We start from the raw sequence: 18079 nt of genomic DNA, 5'->3' as shown, positions 1-18079 counted from the left end.
TCTTTATGAAACAAAACCCTAAGCTGATTGAAGACAGCCAGTGTTTAAGAATTTGATACCATCTTGAAAAAGCTTATGTTTTTAGTCAATGGATCAAACCCAGCACAGTGCATTTCAAGCACAATGTGTCAGAATGAGGTTCTGCATCATTTGCACTGATTACTTGCCTCTTTCACCCTGGCAACCTCACCTAGAGTATCAAGAAAGGGACTGAAAGAAAGCAAGAAAGATCATGAAGAAGTATCCACTTTTTAAGTTACTGTCACCTGAAGTCATAAAATCTAGCTGTCTAAAGCAATCTTATTAGGTAGGACACACTCTCAGAAACAATGTACAGGTAACTGATGAAGTTTTATTCATATTCTTAGGGCTAAACTTATGATAAAATTTAGAGTTTTTCTCCAGATCAGACTGACAAAGACTGCTGGGTCTCACAAAGAGCCAACTGAATCTCTACATTACATCAGGTTTCATTGGTCACTTCAAGGCTTACCTTGCCTAAAAAGAGAAATTAAGTAATTGCAGGTGCATAAGATGAAAGTGAAGTAGCTGTCATAGTGGTGTAACAAATGAAGGAGAGAATTTCCTGAAGCATATTTGTAGTTGACAACAAAAAAAAGGCAGGACAGGCCTTTATTCATAGATGAATAAAACTAATGAACATACGTTAAGCTATCCCTCCTAGGTTTAAGTTAGTTTTATAATCAACAGAGTAAGTTACAATTGTAAATGCCAGTTTGGAATAACCCTACACTATAATTCTAGAAGAGAAGTTAAGCGTGTATATGCTTTACTGACAAATATCTTAGAAAGAAGCCTTTGCTATAGCAACATAATAAACAAGCATAGAATAATCTTTGTAGAAGCACTATGAAAATTTTCTTCTCTGCAAGGATGACTTGATCAATCTTCCCTGGAAGGACTTCTTATGGACAGAATCTGCGTACAAGTCTCCATCACTTTTCTTCCCATCCAATTTAAAACATTGTTATTTCGAGGCCTTCACTTTACTACAGTTGCATCAGCTTCTTGCTATTTAGTTTTTACAATCTGCTCAGATTTTACATTCTCTTTCTAGGTTCTGTTCATTGCCTCCATTTATTTACACTATTTTTGAATACTACATCTGTTTTATAAATTTGAGAGAAATCTGTGTAAGATGCATGCAGATAATGTTGGTCCATTTTAAAAGCTAGTAAGTTACAACTTAGGTTACTAATGTAAGAGACATTAGGAAGCTTCTTCTAAGCTAGGGGAACAAAAGGGGAACCAGTTCCAGCAGAACCAGTATGCCATGGTGTTAAACACTGTTCCTTCCCCCCAGCCAACATACACACCATAATCCAAACCTCATGACCACAAAACCAAGGAGTCCACATATGCGGTTAGCTATAGCACTGAAATTTTCATCCTTGAAAGAACACAGAGAATTGGAAGGACAGATAATCTTGTAAGAATTGCCCTGTTACCACTGGCATGGTGAGATAGATACGTTGTAACTGGTGATAAGGGACTCATTATGTTTGCTTGGCATTTACTGTTTTGTCGATTTCTTAAATTTCAAACATTTGGGATAATGAAATATCATATTTTGACTACAGTTTCAGTTCTTTGGTCCAGTCATTGTGGAGCAGAAAAAAATGCCACATGAAAACAAGCAGCAGCTTCTTTAAAATTAGATTTTTATAATGAATATGGACAAAGCATTGTTCAATTCCTTCTTTCCCTGACTTTTTTCAAATGTTTTACAGCTGCCTTTCTTTGTAGGAGGAATGTTTAGCAGAACTTTTACACTGTTTCTGGAATGGAATTTCATGCTACTTTCAACTTTCACCCAAAGTTGACCAAATTCTGGATTTAAGTTACCCAAAGCTATAACTTATTGTAGGGAAGTTCCACGCTGAGGCTACAGAGCCCAAAACAAGTTTCTGAAGTTACTCTTCCACCAGGTGACAGCCTGGGCCCAGAAATGTCGCTGGCACCGAGCAGAAAAGTGTCCAAAGCCTGCGAGGACTTGCAATTCATTTGCATTGCCTACAGCAGAAGCCGAAGATGGTCCTTCTATGCAAGTCTGACTAAGCCTGTCTCACCAGCTGTTCTCATTTTAAGTTTCTTAGCATCATCTAAGCTTTCCACAGGTAAATCATACTACAAGTCATCCATTTGTTGCCCAAACACATTCAAAACCTGAGCTGCCTAAGCACTAACTTCAAAATAATTCTTTGCCAGAAGAACTGAATGCAGCACAAAGTATACTGAAGTGATAAAGTTATCAGGCTGTGCACACGAGTAAGCTGGCACTTTCAACCTCAGAACCTGCATGCTTCAAGCTGTAAGACAAATACAACAATCTTCGCTCACTGTAGGAATTAATTTATGTTTGTGAAGTTTTTGTTCTCAGTTATTTAACCTACAGAAAGAAGTTATATTTGTATAAAGAGCTTGAGAGGTATACAAGCTTGGAGCCCCCCCCGCCCCCACACTGTGACTTGCCTATAAAAAAAAAAAAATCTCCTTACAGCTACCATTAAGAGCTACTAAATTGAAGGCAGTTCAGTTAGAAAATGGACAGCAGTTTATCTATAGGTAGACAGCCTCTCATGCAAATGATTTCCTTCTGACATCTTCTAAGAAGACAAAATGAGACTCTTCTCAGAGATGCACAGCAAAAGCTGTGAGGATGACAGAAAATACAAAGAGCAAGGGAAAGTCCAACTGGGTATTAGAAAAACAAAATTCCACGGAGAAAGTGGCCAAGCACTGCCACAGGTTGTCCAGAGATGCTGTGCAGTCTCCATGCTGAAGTTTTCAAAACCCCCACAAAAAGGGGGGTGTACAGCGCACTGCGTTCTCTGTGCAGCCCCTGGCCTTGAAAGTGACTTTTCCTATTTGGAACCCACTAGTTTTTCCACAGACAAGAGCAAGAATAATTTGGGAGATAGAAGCACTCCTTAGACCAAATGGTAAGAAACTAGAACGTTAATGACTAACTTACTAGAAGTACAAGGAACATTTATGGTGAGCAACCTTACCGAAGTTATGACTTAAAAAGATACAATCACAGGAAACCAGTTCTATGATTTTTCTTAATGTGCAATTCAAAAAAGAACAAACACAAAAGCCAATAAACAGATTTAGGAGAAAGTTTTATACCTGGAAATTGTTCATCAGCCCATACTGACAGCCTGTCTGACAGGATGAGAAATCATAGTTTAATTTGCAAGCTGCAGTAGTGCAATTTGTCAGCTCGGTGACAATGGTGTTATTAACGTTCCCTGTGGCATCTCGAACAACACAGGAACCTGGAGTGGACACAATCACAAAAAAGGCATTAGCAGACTGAACCTGAACTTAAGGACATGTATCAAGCTCGATTCTCTTTTTATGTAAGCATATTCTCACAGAGCAACATTAAAATGCGGCATTTATATTTTTAATACATTTCAGTACTAAGCACACCTTCACTGTGAGGAACAAATACAAACAAGCAAACTAAGTGCTCTCTTGCCTGAGACAATCTTCAGTTTTTGAATAAATCTTAGTCAAATAAGAAAAAGAAAGTTTTAGCACAGAGGAAAACAATAGACTTGCAAAAGTTTAACAGCACAATTTTAGCTCAACATATTATTTCTCTGAATTATGAGTTTCTGCATAGCTCTTTAATTGAAGTTAGTATTATGCACCATCACTGGATTTTATAGTTTCTCTTTTTGTCAATTTTCCTAGAGGAATGCATTTTTGTAGTGTATGTACAGATGTCTGTAGACAGGTGTGCATAGCGTGGCAGCTACTTCCTTCCCAGTCAATATGGCTCAGACATTCAAAAAAAATTAAGTAGTTTGTCATGAAAGCCTGTTGCAAGCCACTTCCCAACACTTAAACAAGTCACCTCTATGCGAAGTTTTTGGCTTCTTGGTGAAAAACAAAGCCACACAGTCCCATTCCTATCACATTTTTCATAATTAAGTTTATCACTTAAACTTCTGTCTTCAATTCATCTATGATTATTTGTAATTTCACTGGTCAAGAAAATGCTGCATACACAGCCTTTCAGCTCTTAGGTACTAAAAAAACCTAAAAAGTACTGAAAAGCCCGCAGGTCTTCTACTTCAAGGTTTTTTGTCTCATAAAGGACAAAACAAACTAGAGCAGACTAAGTATTATTTAACATTCTATGGTTTAATAGTTGAGGTAATCAAGTTGTTTGGACACCAGCAAGTACTTCCACGAACAGGAATTAAATAAGGAGTGGAGAAGAGAAGAGGGAAGTCTACAGAGCAGTAGCCAATAGAATTCCCTTAATTCGGTCTTTTAGGAACTTGAATGACAAGCAGGTCCTGGGAACAGAACCATGTGGCTACTGAGGACCTAAATTACTTCCTTGGAAAATAAGGAGGGCACAGGTGTGCTGCAAGCTTAAGTTTCTCCAATTACAATCCTTATTATCTATGTAATTTGTCTCTTTTTCATTGGGAAAATGAATTCCTAAATACTTATACCATATTTAGATTGCTTCTGAGTTGTTAGAACTTGATTAACAGTCCACAATAACACTTGGTCCTGGTAGGGGACATTACTTAATCCTTCTGCTCTTCAGATTTATTTTTCAGTTACTTATTTGACCCAACTGGTTAAATTTCAGTAAGTTTCCTATACTGATCACCTGTCTTACGCTTTTCTTGTGGGTATGTGGAGGGGCTGGGGTTTGTTGTTGTTGTTCTGTTTTAAATGGGATTAAAAGCTCTGTATGAGAGAAAGTTTCTTCTCCTCCACTATGCAAGTATTTGCCCCAGCCATTCAAGCAGTATATAACGGATGTGACAATACAGTTACTAGTTGAGCTATTTGTAGATAACATTTTGTTGGTAACAGATTGCAGTGGCAGATCCATTAAGTTGAGCAACCCATTAAATAGCTACGGTGCACTATCACAGCCCTCCTCTTCCTCATTCCCTTTTTCATAGTTCAGATCCAGCCGGCTGGCAGGCCTTTCACACACAGAGTCCAAGGACGACAGAAAGGGACAATGGCACTATGAACAAACTCAATGTGAGCCTTACTATGACAGAATGCAGAACAGAAGCCAGCTGGGCAGGCTCCATTCTCACAGAAGATACCTAGACACAAGTAAAGAGTCCAGAAAAGTTGTATTTATTTGTAAGATTGTGGAAACATTTTCTCTAAGAATCCCTAGGTCTTCTTTCCTGTAAAAACAGGATTTCACCTTTTCATAGGCATTTACAAGCATGTTTCCTGCCAAAGTCAAATAAAGTTTTGCCGTGCTATAAACCTGAGAAGGTTAACAGACCATCTGTATCAAGTTATCTAACTACATGCCACCACCAAGAATTCCAGAGATACTACCCCGAGTCCTTCAGACTGCAGTTGAGCATGCTTAACTTCTCCAGTGCTCCAAGCAACTACAGCTAATCTCTTGTTAATTAGTTTTACTTTTCTGTGTACAGAAAGCATGTCTTAACCCTACTCAGAAGTTTGTTTTTTTATTAGATCTTTCCTTGTTTCTAAAGCAATAAATATTGTTCTCTGAAATATGTTTTTCAAGAATTTTGATATAGAAGTTGCTTATGCAATCTTCATCCTGCCACCTGCACATCTGGGTTAGTCCCTTGCTAAAATATGAAAAATGAGGTTTTTCATGTTTGAAAGATGATCAAAGTATTCCATTAACAAATGAATATTAGTGAGCATTTTGCTCTCATGTGGGTTCAAGTTCTAAAGCATTCAAATTCGGTAGCAGAGGTCTATGCGGTCAATCTAATTAGGAAATCAGTGTAGGTCATTATGCTGCATAAAGCACAATCACTACAGAGCAACTATTTGGCAGAGCTACAGTACAATGTTAGCCAACAGAGGCAGACTAGCAAGATTGGTATCTTTGGAAAGGAAGTATCATTAGTGGTAAGATCAATGGTACTCTTATAAATGAGAATTTCATTCAAAAGGCAGCACAGCCAAGATAAGGCAAGGTCTTTCATATAAGAAAACTGATTACTGCTGCCAGAAACTAATTTATGTGACACAAATAAAAACATTTCCAATCATAAGCAAGAAATATTCCAGATACGATTGCAATCTTATGTTCTTAAGGTTAGTAGAATAGAATTATTTTATGGGTGGGAAAAACCTGGTTGACCACTGGTGCTCTAAAGCAAAACTGATATAGAGAGCATCAACTTCTACAGAGAAGAGGGAGAAGAGAGGTTATACAAGACTCAGATCAGTCTATGATTGTTTCTCCTCTTTCCACATGAAAATAAAACTACAGACAATGTTTCTGAACATGACAACACTTTTGAAAGTGGGCTGGCCAGATAAAGGTACTGCTCACTCTTGTTCCTCTACTGGGGAATTACTGCTCATGCACCCTCACCAAAAAGGTTGTTTTATCATCCCACAATTCTCTTCAGGTAAGTAGCTGACTACCATCATCTTCAAATCAATACAGGTGGTTTGTTCAGTATTTTCGAAAACGCACTTTTCTAATCCAGGGATTATCCCACTGCTAAATTGTAAATCTTTTAACACAAATAACTGCAACAAATGAGGAAATATCCATACAAAGTCCTTTGTCATCTTTAGTCTGAAGCAGTCACTAGTCTTAGAAAACTATCACTCATTTAGGAAAACCAGCTGAAAATTGAACCACCAACAATAAAAATTAGAAACCTCTGGCTATTACTTTACCGTGCATGAAAGTCAATTATGTCATGACTTTACATAACAAACTACATAAACCATATCAAAACACACCTTCAGAATTAAGGTGAAAAGATAAAGATAAAAACATTCTCTACTTACCTACAGATACTGCAATTCCTGCATAAACCAGTGTAGTAATTAAGATGGCCAACAGTGTTCCTTTAGGTATGGCTGACTGAGGATCCTGAAAGAAAAGTGTCAGTGGACAGTGAAGACAGAGATAAATATACACTCAGTGTTTGTGAACAATATTTGCTAATTCACTACTCACCGCAAGATCACCTGAGATATTTGCACCAGCAAGTATGCCAGTTGCAGCAGGGAAGAAAATAGCAAATACAGAAAAAAAAGTTTCCTCATGTCGGAAATCTGGTCCAAAATTCTCCATAAATATTTCAGCTGCAGAAAAAGATTTAAGTCTATCAATATCCATACAGAAGCTACAGTACAAGCCTATTCCAGCCATTATTAGCTCCATGAAAAAGCTGAAAGTCACAGCTATATGACCTTCTTAAAATTAAGCATAGAATATTTAAGTCCTAATTCATCACTTCAACTCAAAATAGAAATCACCACAGTAACTTAAACAGCTGTTAAAACCAGAAAAAGTATATCCAGCTTTTTAAAATTTAATATAATCGATATTGAGGAGGCAGGACCGATTTTTGGCCCAATAGCTTTAAGAAACAAAACTGCAGAAGTTTGAAAGAATCAGAAAAAAAAATCTCTATAGTTAAATAGGACTATAAGCTATTTTAGATGTTTAATTTCATTATGACAGCATGTCTCCTTTTTGCAAAGATATTTACAATACTAATTGTTCCAACATACCTTTATAACCAAAGAAACCTTTAGGCTTCTTGCTATCCAAAGGAATAAATGTTCCTATGACAAAGTCTCCAATAGCAAGTATGAGGATCACCAGTAAGACTATCTGTGCCTGAAACATAACGATTGCAGTCAGACAGAAGAACTTGCTCTTTTTCACAGTTTCAAGCTTCAATGTGGTGTTCTAAAATGTAAATATTAACTTGATTCCAAATTCAGCTTAGTCTTCTCAGTTCGTTTTCCACAAATAAATAAGGCAAGCTGGAGAGAACATGTACCAGGATTTTTAATAAAGAAGTAGGAATAATTTATAAGTTTCATGTCCATTCAAAAGAGAATTTGTTATTACCGTACCCCTCAAAGTTATACTCCTAAGACAAAATACCTAAAAGAATTATTTTCTCTATAAGTCTTCCAGAAGGAATGGATTTGTGTAGATTGAAGAAATTCACAAGAGCAGCTAAATGCTCACAGATGCTAGGAGTATTGCCTTATTAACCATGATCATAATACTTTGCCTTATACTTTAGTATGCGATATTTACTTTACTAAGAATTTTATTACATCAGGAATCAAACAGCTTTTGTTTGCTATTTTATGCAATGGACTAGACTGTTTTGTTACGTTCTCATGTTCTCAACCCTTATTTATGAAATTAAATTGCAGACTACCACAATTACATGTTAATTTCTAGTTTTCTTGAGATTTTTTTCATTGCAACCTGGATTTTTAGCCACTGTTCAACAAAACCATTATAAACCCTACACTTGGAACAAGAAGTACTTTAAACCATCCAATGCCTCAAAAGTGTGACTGAAGATTAATCTAGCCATTGAAGAGATGGTTCAGGTTTTACATTTAAGTAACCACGCTGCCCTGTTATCTTTTGTGTTATTTGATTCCTTATAAAGGCACATGCCAGTGTCTCATGGGAAGTGATTTGTAGTTTGACTTAGTTTTCATGCCTAATATCAGAACTTAATATGCAATAGCACCGTGGCATTGCTGATTGTTACAAAACAGTTTTCAGTTCACACAGTCTCGCAAGAAAACAGTAGTACAGCAATAAACAGACCGTGGCAGCAAAGTGCAGAGTTACAAGGCCACCTGAAGAAACCATTTTGGGCATCATACTTAGACCTCTCCTTTACCAAGCCCAGAGAATAGACAAGAGGTGTAAGAATGCAGCTGGGTGCTTACAGAAGTCTTCAATAAGCCCAGAGAATTCAACATGAAGTTACCACAGAGCAATTGCCACAAGTGGATTTATCCAGTAACAAACCTAGGCTTCTCCCTGAAGCTAAGAGCATTTTCTGAATATCCTCCTTACATTCAAAAGTCTCAGACAAAAAATGGGCTTCTAAGACTGCAATACAAGGAGTTGAGTGGTAAGAGATCACAAACTCTGAGAAGTCACTTTTTAAGTAGGCTTCCCTGGAATCCCAGTCTCTCTTCGCTTTTAGATCTACTTCAAAGGCATTATTATAGATTCCCCTTGTCCCATTTTCCAAGGCATTCTCTAAGTCATGGGGAAGGCATAGGACAGCATCATAGATACTTTAATCAAGAGGGAAGTATTAGTGTTTTGCTATGCTAAGCTGTATGTTAACCCACATGAAGCGCTTGTTTGACAGGTTCAGTTGCTTGCCATCGCTCCTACCTGCCTTCTTCCATGATGCAGAAACCAAGCCAACAAGCCTTAATATTTGCATTGAGCACAGGATTTTTGAAAGCTACCTATTTCCTAGTAAGGATGACACTGCAGTGATACCACAGTTCAGGTTTGATACAGAAACATTAAACAGGAGTATTTCATGCAAGCTATGGTTATAGAATTGTTCATGCTACAGAGCAAAAGCAAGGTATTTCTTGTGACTTGAAGTGACAGTGGCCAGAGGGTTAATAACAACTAATTCATTCAAAGGAAAAACTAAACGGTTGAGATTGAGGACAGTATTGTTCAAAGTCAGGTGCGTAAAGATACCACTACAAATTCAAGTTACAGACAGTGAAGGACTACCTGAGAAAGGTAAAAAATTTTTACAGAAGTGTGCTGTTCAATTTAAAAGTACACGCCGAAGTCAATTTCTGTAGATTGTTTTCTCCTGTGGTAGATCCAAGTAATCTTCACTTGGACCCAATGATCTTCACTTCCTTTTTCTACGATCCCTACTTCAAGGACTGGAAGCAACAATGAGAAAAAACCCTCTCATTTCGATTATAAATATCATTATCATCTCGATGCACGAACATAAGCAACTGTTGTTACACTTACATGAAGAAGCTCCTTCAGTTGCCTCCCACTGCAGAAAACAGGAGCTATTGTGAACCAAATATCAAATGGGAAGGGAAACCACGTGAGGCTCTTCTCAATTATTTTTGAGCACACTATGGATGGATATTCAGAAAAAGTCTACCAGGTGTGGGAAACACTGAGCAAGCTACACTGCCTCGTAACACAGAACAGAAAACTAATAAGGCAACCTCTACATTAAGGTATCCTAGGATCTGTACGTGTTTGTTTCCACAATCAGAGTTGACGTAAGACCATGCAGCCACAAGATGAGGAAAGTAGGTTCCTCCTCCACATTCATCACCACCAATGTCCACAACGCTCCTCAATGATGGGCCTAGTGACTGCATCACACACTCTGGCTGTTTCCCAGTGAAAACAAAACCAGAAGAAAGTGGAAGGGAAGATAAGAATACTGGTTTTGAGTTAGCAGAAACTAGCCAACTTTAGATTGGCTTCAGATCCAGCCCTGAATTTTTCATCCATAAAGCTCACTTGAAGTTCCCAGTGAGGGAAAATTCCCATGCTAATGCTCTTACCTTTTCTTGTTGTGCTGTAGATCTCCAGAACAGGGTAATACCGTCAACCTACTTGACAGTGTCATTAAGAGCAGATTATGCTGTTTTTTAGGTTCTCATAGATGCTTAAGCTTCCAGTGGAGCAAAGTGGTCTACGGTCTGAAATGCTGTCCAGACCTGCACATGCTAGTGCTAGACCGAGAGCTATTATGTAAAAACTGCCCATTGACTGACTTCTAACATACCACGCATGCAATACTGAGTACACTAAATGTATTAAAAATAAATGAAACAGCTGAGGTAGAAAATGGAATCAAAATTATGAAGCAGAGAATAAAAGTAAAGGTGATAGTTCCTTACTTTTGCTTCCCATTCCATTCCAGCAACGGAAATACCCAGCAATACAACCACTGTGATAGCCCCTATGATTCTGATATCATTCATTTCATCAACCATCAATGTTCCATTTTCCTAACAAAACAAACAAAGAAAAAAATAGTCATATACTTTATCGAGTACTTATCTTCCCTACTGCAGAATAGCATTTTATTGACTGCAATTTAGTAATAGAGTTAACCCCTATGCCACAAATTTACTCATTTTAAATTCCCTATACGGACACAGGTAATTTGGTTTTTGCCTTGTTTTAAGTCACTGAATCTTCTAAATGGAACTGATCATTCCTATTCACAGCCCATCTCCAGAGAGAACGGCCTGTCTTCAACTGCCAGAGAATTAATCAGCAAGGCAACTGCTACCATCTTGCACCTATACATGTATTTTACTTGTTGTCCACTATTACTCTTAATTCTTTTAATGCATTCCAAACTTCTTCCCAACTACAAAAAGTATGGTTGAGTTCTTCTCAGTATTAATTTAATCAAAAAATCCAACAGACAAGTAACGCTTGGTTGTGTTTAACTTAAGGAATTGTTTTTAATAACCAGAACTCCTTTGAAAATGAGCTTAATATAAATGACTGTCACTTTCAAGAAACAGTTCACTAACACAATCTCAGCATTAACAATGTATGATTCTGCATCATGTATCTGTACAGCCACTCTTCTTCTCAAATGCCGGCTTGGACTTTACCCCAAATTACACATTTTATTTTTTCAGGTAGATAAACAGTGTGGGAAGTTTCCATTTGACACCAATACTAATTTGTTCTTTATCAAAAAGCTACTGAATTACAGTAGCATTTTACTGATATATCAGTAGTAACCTTGTACCTCATTTCATGTCTTTGAACTGGTTAGGGCAATCCTCTGTTATCAATATAGGCTGGGGGATGAAGGGATTGAGAGCAGCCCTGACGAGAAGGACTTGGGGGTACTGATGGATGAAAAGCTGGACATGAGCCGACAGTATGTGCTCGCAGCCCAGAAAGCCAACCATACCCTGGGCTGCATCAAAAGAAGGGTGGCCAGCAGGTCGAGGGAGGTGATTCTGCCCCTCTACTCTGCTCTGGTGAGGCCCCATTTGGAGTACTGCGTTCAGCTCTGGGGCCCCCAACATAAGAAGGACATGGACCTCTTGGAGCGGGTCCAGAGGACGGCCACAAAAATGATCAGAGGGATGGACATCTCTCCTATGAGGAAAGACTGAGAGAGCTGGGATTGTTCAGCCTGGAGAAGAGAAGGCTTCAGGGAGACCTTATTGCAGCCTTTCAATACTTAAAGGGGGCTTATAAGAAAGATGGGGACAGACTTTTTAACAGGGCTTGTAGTAGTAAGACAAGGGGTAATGGTTTTAAACTAGAAGAGGGTAGATTCAAACTAGATATAAGGCAGAAATTTTTTTACGATGAGGGTGGTGAAACACTGGAACAGGTTGCCCAGAGAGGTGGTAGATGCCCCATCCCTGCAAACATTCAAGGGCAGGTTGGACGGGGCTTTGAGCAACCTGATCTAGTTGAAGATGTCCCTGCCCATGGCAGGGGGGTTGGACTAGACGACCTTTAAAGGTTCCTTCCAACACAAACCATTCTATGATTCTATGATTAGATGACAGCTCAAACTTGCATAAAAGACAGTGTAATCAATGTAACCACTATCATCCATATACCTTGAGCAGCTCCACGACTGTCTCTGCAAAGCCAACAACATACATTGCTACTGCAACAGCATTGGCAAATGCAAAAATCAGACCTATGGCGCCACCAAACTCCGGGCCCAGGCTTCTGGAAATTAAGTAATATGCTCCTCCTGAAAGAAAAAAGAAGAAAAAACAAAAAACGCTACATGAAAGAGCCTAGAAATAGACAATCATCAGCAAATTAAAGTTTACACAAACAAGATGCTATTTATTATTTCATCTTCCCTGATGTATTAAAAAATAACCCAAAACTCAGTATTGTAGGGACAGGCATGCTGAAGTTTCAGGAATACATTTCAAGTTTTTAACAAAAGACACCAGTCAGAAATAATCACCTGACTCATGCACCACGTTGTATTATTCAGCTATGCAACCAGTTCTTTGGTTAAAAAACAAATTGTAAAACACAAACAGCAGTATTACTGGGCTTTTTATTTCAAACTACTCAAAGCATTTGTGCATAGTTCTGCTATTACACGTTCTCATTAGTTATAGCTCAAGAAACAGGCAAAGTAGACTGTAATAAATCCACTCAAGTTCCAAACCTCCACAACCTGTTTCTTAAAGCTCTGTTAAGGGAATTTTCTGCCCTCCAATGGGACTCTCAAAACAATCACACGGACACTCTATTTTTCAGAACCTATTCTTTGTATTTTTGAGCTTGACAAATAAAATATCTAAAACCTCACACGTGACAAATGGAAAACTTAGTACCTAGAGCACTAGAGAAGAGCAAAACTAAAAAAATGTAGCAAAGGCACACTCCTCCAATTTAAGGCTAAGCTTTCTAGAAGCAACAAAATCCTCCACCTCCAGTCTGAAGTAATTGAGTGCACATTCAAAATTTGCAACAGGAAATCCTTAATTTCACTGCATTACAGTTCTTGTGCAAAACATACGTAGGTACCCAGCTCTGACATACTTTGCAAATGAGAATGTTAACGTAAGAAAAATATTACTGTAATGTAAGATTTTCATAGGAACAACTGTGATTTTGTTCTACAGTTCTTCCCATTCAGCATTTCAAATTTTCTAATGAAGTAGTATTTTGCAAGGTTGACTCTAAAAAAAAAAGTGGGTCTCATAAGAACAGGAAAATCCGATATGTATAATGCAATTTAAAAAAAGAAAGGGCATTTAGAAACTAAGCTTGACATAATGCTAAGATTCATACCTGATCCTTCCCTTTGGGTCTGTTTACTTTGTGATAGCAAGGTTTTTCCAGTCATTCTTAATCAAGAGAATTTTATAAGCTTCTATTTTAATTCCACCACATTTTCTACTAGTAGCAGTCTTGTAATGTCATGAAGCAGTCTGAGCGTGTCAAAGGCACCCACCACTTACAAAACTATTTTGTAGGAATTGCTGACAACAGCACATAAACCATAAAAGAGAATGAAAACCATCACCCTCAGGAAAGCTGGACACAATCAAGAGTCTGGAGAATTTCTTTTGTGTACAAAAAAAACCACAACAGAATAAGAACATGTCCTTTTGCATGCTCTCATATAGATATAGCTTATCCTTTTATAGGATATATTTTTTTGTTAGTAAGTTTTATTTCAGGACGTGAACACACACAAGCACACATGCAAATTCTTAACCAACCAGTGCAGATGCAGGAGAATATTAAGGCTCTCTTCGTTCCTGGATACATGTCTCTAAAAATGTTTGTATCCCAAAAATTAAGAATAGATAATGTTTCTTCCACAGTGGAAAAGCAAGCCTCTAGTCAAATCAAATTAATAGCCTAATTATTGACTTTTCACTAATTACATGACTGCTTAGTCAAATACAGAGGAAAGACTCTGCTCCTCAGAAAACTAACTCTTCCCTACATTTCATCCATACTGTTTTTTCCCTGATGGAAAAAAATGGGAAATAAATTAGAGGTTCCATCCTTAAGGTGTACGCTCCAGAGTAATGAAAGCTGTAAAAGCTTTATGAAAGTAGGTTTACCTCCTCTTACAAACCCATTTGTGGCTATTGCTGAAGTAGATAGTCCTGTAATAGTTGTCACAACAGTGGCCATTCCAATAACCACGACAGACAGACCTTTTAGAAAAAGAGGGGGAAAAAGGTGTAAGTCCAGCAATATTAAAATGTACAAATCTTCAACTTAACCTGGTTTAAAGAATTAGTCTTGCAAATACAACACAAATTTACTGTGTGTGGTCCTGCACATTCAAGCAAAAGGCTTCTTCACTCCCCTTTTGTACAGGGAAGTTTCCAGGATACAAACAAAACTGGATAAATGTTCTCTTCAATCAGCAGGGTAGAAGCTGTATCCTAGAGCTTCAAGGAAACACATGCCTTTTGCAGATGAGAGATTTTCTGTAGTTCAATACTAAGTTAAGCCTTTGAAGAAAATTTATTTATGTATTACACAGTCTATATGCAGATTTTAACAACCAGAGATCAAAAGTTTATCTCTGCAGTTCACTGAAGACTTACAAATGTCAATTTTAAGTTGCATACCTTATAGCTAAATGAAAAAGACTAAGTTACTTCATACTGCTTAAAGCATTCATAAGGATAAATTACCTTAAAAACTGGCAATATTAAGGTCATCTTCTACTCCTGTTTAAAGTGTAAGCTCAGGATCAACACCTAAACTAAAATTATAGCATTAGTACACATACCTATCCCAGCTTGTCCTACAATCCATGATAGTCTGATGAAGAGCATCACACCCCAAATATTTAACATACATCGTACCTAAGATAAAACAGGAATTTTACATAGGTTAGTGTGTAAATTTTTTTACATTTTACATGTGCAGTCATTTCCACTAATTCTTCATTTCAGTTTTAATGTTGTCAAAATTATCTTGCAGTCTTTCCTCACCACTTTTCAAATTATTTCACAACAATAGATTTTTTAATTAAACAAGTTTAGGTTTGATTAAAAAAAAAAAGGGAACCTAAATATGATTAAAATGTTACTACCTTTAACATAGACAAAGTTACAGTACTTTCATATGTGATACTTGTAGTATGTCTTGACCAACAAGAAAAATAATTTAGACCCCAACCTTTAGGATCCAAAATTCATACTACAGAATACATGACTAAAAATAAGACTGTGAGGTCTAGAATGATTGTGAGGTCTACAACCCTAGTTCAGATCTCCTACAAATCTCCCCCAAAAAATGCACTAAAACAATGCCCTACTAAGTAATTTATTATTTTTTAAAAAACAAACAACCCCCACAACTTTGCAGTCCTAGAACTTTCATATCTTACAACACAACTGCACACTAACAGGATGGGGAGGCGCTGTTTATTTTTTTATCCTCATATTTTAAACTCTTAATCCTCAATAAAATAAAATTTAAAACAGAAGACTAACTGCAGGTCTTAGGTCTCTCTCTTACCTAAAGAGGACAATATCAATCCTACAAAAAGTTTAGCTGGTCATTAGGACTATAAGGGAGACAAGGACCTCTCCAAACCACAGAAGTAAAAAGTTTTCAGAGATTTAAAAAGTCTTTTGCAAAAATGTAGATCAGCTGAGCTGGAAATATTCACCCAGGTGGCTTATGTCTACTAGGAAATACTAACTGCAGCATTCAAACCACTGAAAAGGAGGATATCATCCTCCTTGAAACTTTAAATAGACTTTGGAAGAAAACGGTCAGCAACATTTATCCCGTAACTCTTTAATACTTAGAATTGTTGCTTACAAAAATAGTCCAACAGAGAATTTGGCTTTGAAGAAATTCAAAGTCAGCTTCATACCTGCTTTAAAATTAACAACTCTGTCCTGGGTTGGGGTACATCAACAGAAGTCCGTAATACCCGCTTCACAGCTACCACAGGCACTCTCCTTCTCCCAAGGCAGAGAATATGGCTACTTCAAGACTTGTAAGGAAGTTGGTAATGCACAGCGGAAGCTTGCTGAACTAAAGTTAGGTATTCTGAATGCTGAAGTTCAATGTGTTTTAACCAATTGTTGCATTTGCAGCCACCACTATAAATTCTTATAGCTTTCGAGAGTACGTATTAATCATGGTTTCTCTTTGCCAAAATACTAAAAATAAATTAGTATGTACTTGTAATAAAACCCCCATGTTACCCTTAATTTTTCACTACTCCAAATGGGGACAGAGTTAGTTTTTTCCACCATGACTATATTGTATTTAGTGTTAAGACTTCCACAGCTTAGGACAAGATGACTTTTTGTAGCAGGTTCAACAAAATTTAAATACTTAATCCTGGTCGAGTTTTGCCATATACAGGTAGGTACTCCCCTCAATGCAGTATTTTTTGCTTCTCTAAAAATAAATAAATAAAAATCGAGTTTTCTAACACTTCAATCCAAAACTTTACAGATTCAAAGTCAACACACGTTAAGTGTATTCCCTCTGTTTGCATTTGTCTTTTTTTCATATGTAGCTTTTCTATTACATATGAATACTTACGTAACTTTTCCCCTTTTTGGAAATTATGCAATTTCAAAACTGTAAAGCCTGTGCTAAGAAACCATGATCCCTTTAAAACCTAAAGTCCTGAAGTATTTACTTCCTTAAAATTCAGTGCAAGTAAGAGCAACCCTTCCTAAAATTATGGCATTTTTCACATCTCTCATACATACAATCTTTTATTTATACAGTGCTATCACAATCCCTCTCAAAAAAGGTTATTAGAAATATCGTATCTGTAAGAAACTGAAGTATAATACATCAAACTTACCAATACACCTTTTATCCAGCCAAACTTGACCACCCCTTTGCTATCAGGTGTATAAGTGGCAGCTGCTTCCCCAGCAGGTGGGCCTTCCTCACCATTTGCATAGCCATCCTCAAAGGGCTCCTTGGGGGGGAAAAAAAAAAATAAATCTTTTATGTGATTAACAGAGTAGAGAGGGCATTTGATACTCACATTGTAAAAAAAAAAAAAAAGGTCTACTTGTGGAAACAGAAAAATTAATGACACTGCAAAGGTTTTATATTTTCCTTTATGTTCCTTGCATGAGGCACAGCTCACAGATTTCAAGGAATATAAAACAAACTTACACAGATGACTTAGGTATTCTGCTTCAGTTAGAGCAAACTGTTAGCAGAGTAATAAATATTTTTAAAAATCAGTTCTACAGCAGTTCTAAAAATCAGTTCTAAGAAATAAACATCTGGTCTTTTAGAAAAAGAGCTACAAGATTTCAAATGCAGCAACTTCTACAGCACAGGAGGTTGTATTTCTTAATCTGAAAGTGTATACTGTTCTGCCACAAGTTACTGGTCTCAGCTATAGCATTCCCTGTAGATCACGCTTAGCAGTCATTTGATCAATTTTTCAAGAAATACATTACTCACTTCCCTGCAAACTATTCTACTATTCATTGTAAGGTGATGCTGCTAGAAAGGACGGTGGGAGAGCAGCATTTCAGGGAGAAGGAGGGAAGAGAAGTCTCTTCCCAAACACTCTTCCCTGTTTAAAAAGGAAGGATGGCAGATGCAGAAAACATCAGTCCCATCAACAAAGACCGACTTGTGGCTTTTCTTTATAATTCAACTCTCAGCCTTACAATGCAGAAATCCTAACTATTTGATATATATTAAAAATACATGTGTATATACACGTTGCATGCTTGCTTTTCAAGAGTTTTGTTTTGCAAAGCCAGG

The 18079-nt window shown here is 37.3% G+C and overlaps 1 protein-coding gene across 2 annotated transcripts in view; it reads right to left on the bottom strand.

Moving 5' to 3' along the window:
- Positions 1 to 18079, bottom strand: part of SLC12A2 (solute carrier family 12 member 2) — a 61783-nt gene that overhangs the window by 25963 nt on the left and 17741 nt on the right. For both annotated transcript variants that reach the window (XM_075138158.1, XM_075138157.1), the window contains exons 2-10: positions 17151 to 17270; positions 15099 to 15174; positions 14416 to 14511; positions 12427 to 12566; positions 10720 to 10830; positions 7552 to 7660; positions 6992 to 7119; positions 6820 to 6904; positions 3154 to 3302 (exon numbers count right to left, since the gene is read on the bottom strand). In XM_075138158.1, coding sequence (XP_074994259.1) covers positions 3154 to 3302; positions 6820 to 6904; positions 6992 to 7119; positions 7552 to 7660; positions 10720 to 10830; positions 12427 to 12566; positions 14416 to 14511; positions 15099 to 15174; positions 17151 to 17270 — 1014 coding nt within the window. The remainder of the gene's footprint in view (positions 1 to 3153; positions 3303 to 6819; positions 6905 to 6991; positions 7120 to 7551; positions 7661 to 10719; positions 10831 to 12426; positions 12567 to 14415; positions 14512 to 15098; positions 15175 to 17150; positions 17271 to 18079) is intronic.

Source organism: Calonectris borealis, chromosome Z, assembly GCF_964195595.1.
Source record: "Calonectris borealis chromosome Z, bCalBor7.hap1.2, whole genome shotgun sequence".
Taxonomy (NCBI): Eukaryota; Metazoa; Chordata; class Aves; order Procellariiformes; family Procellariidae; genus Calonectris; species Calonectris borealis.
This window is presented reverse-complemented; position numbering and strand designations above follow the sequence as displayed.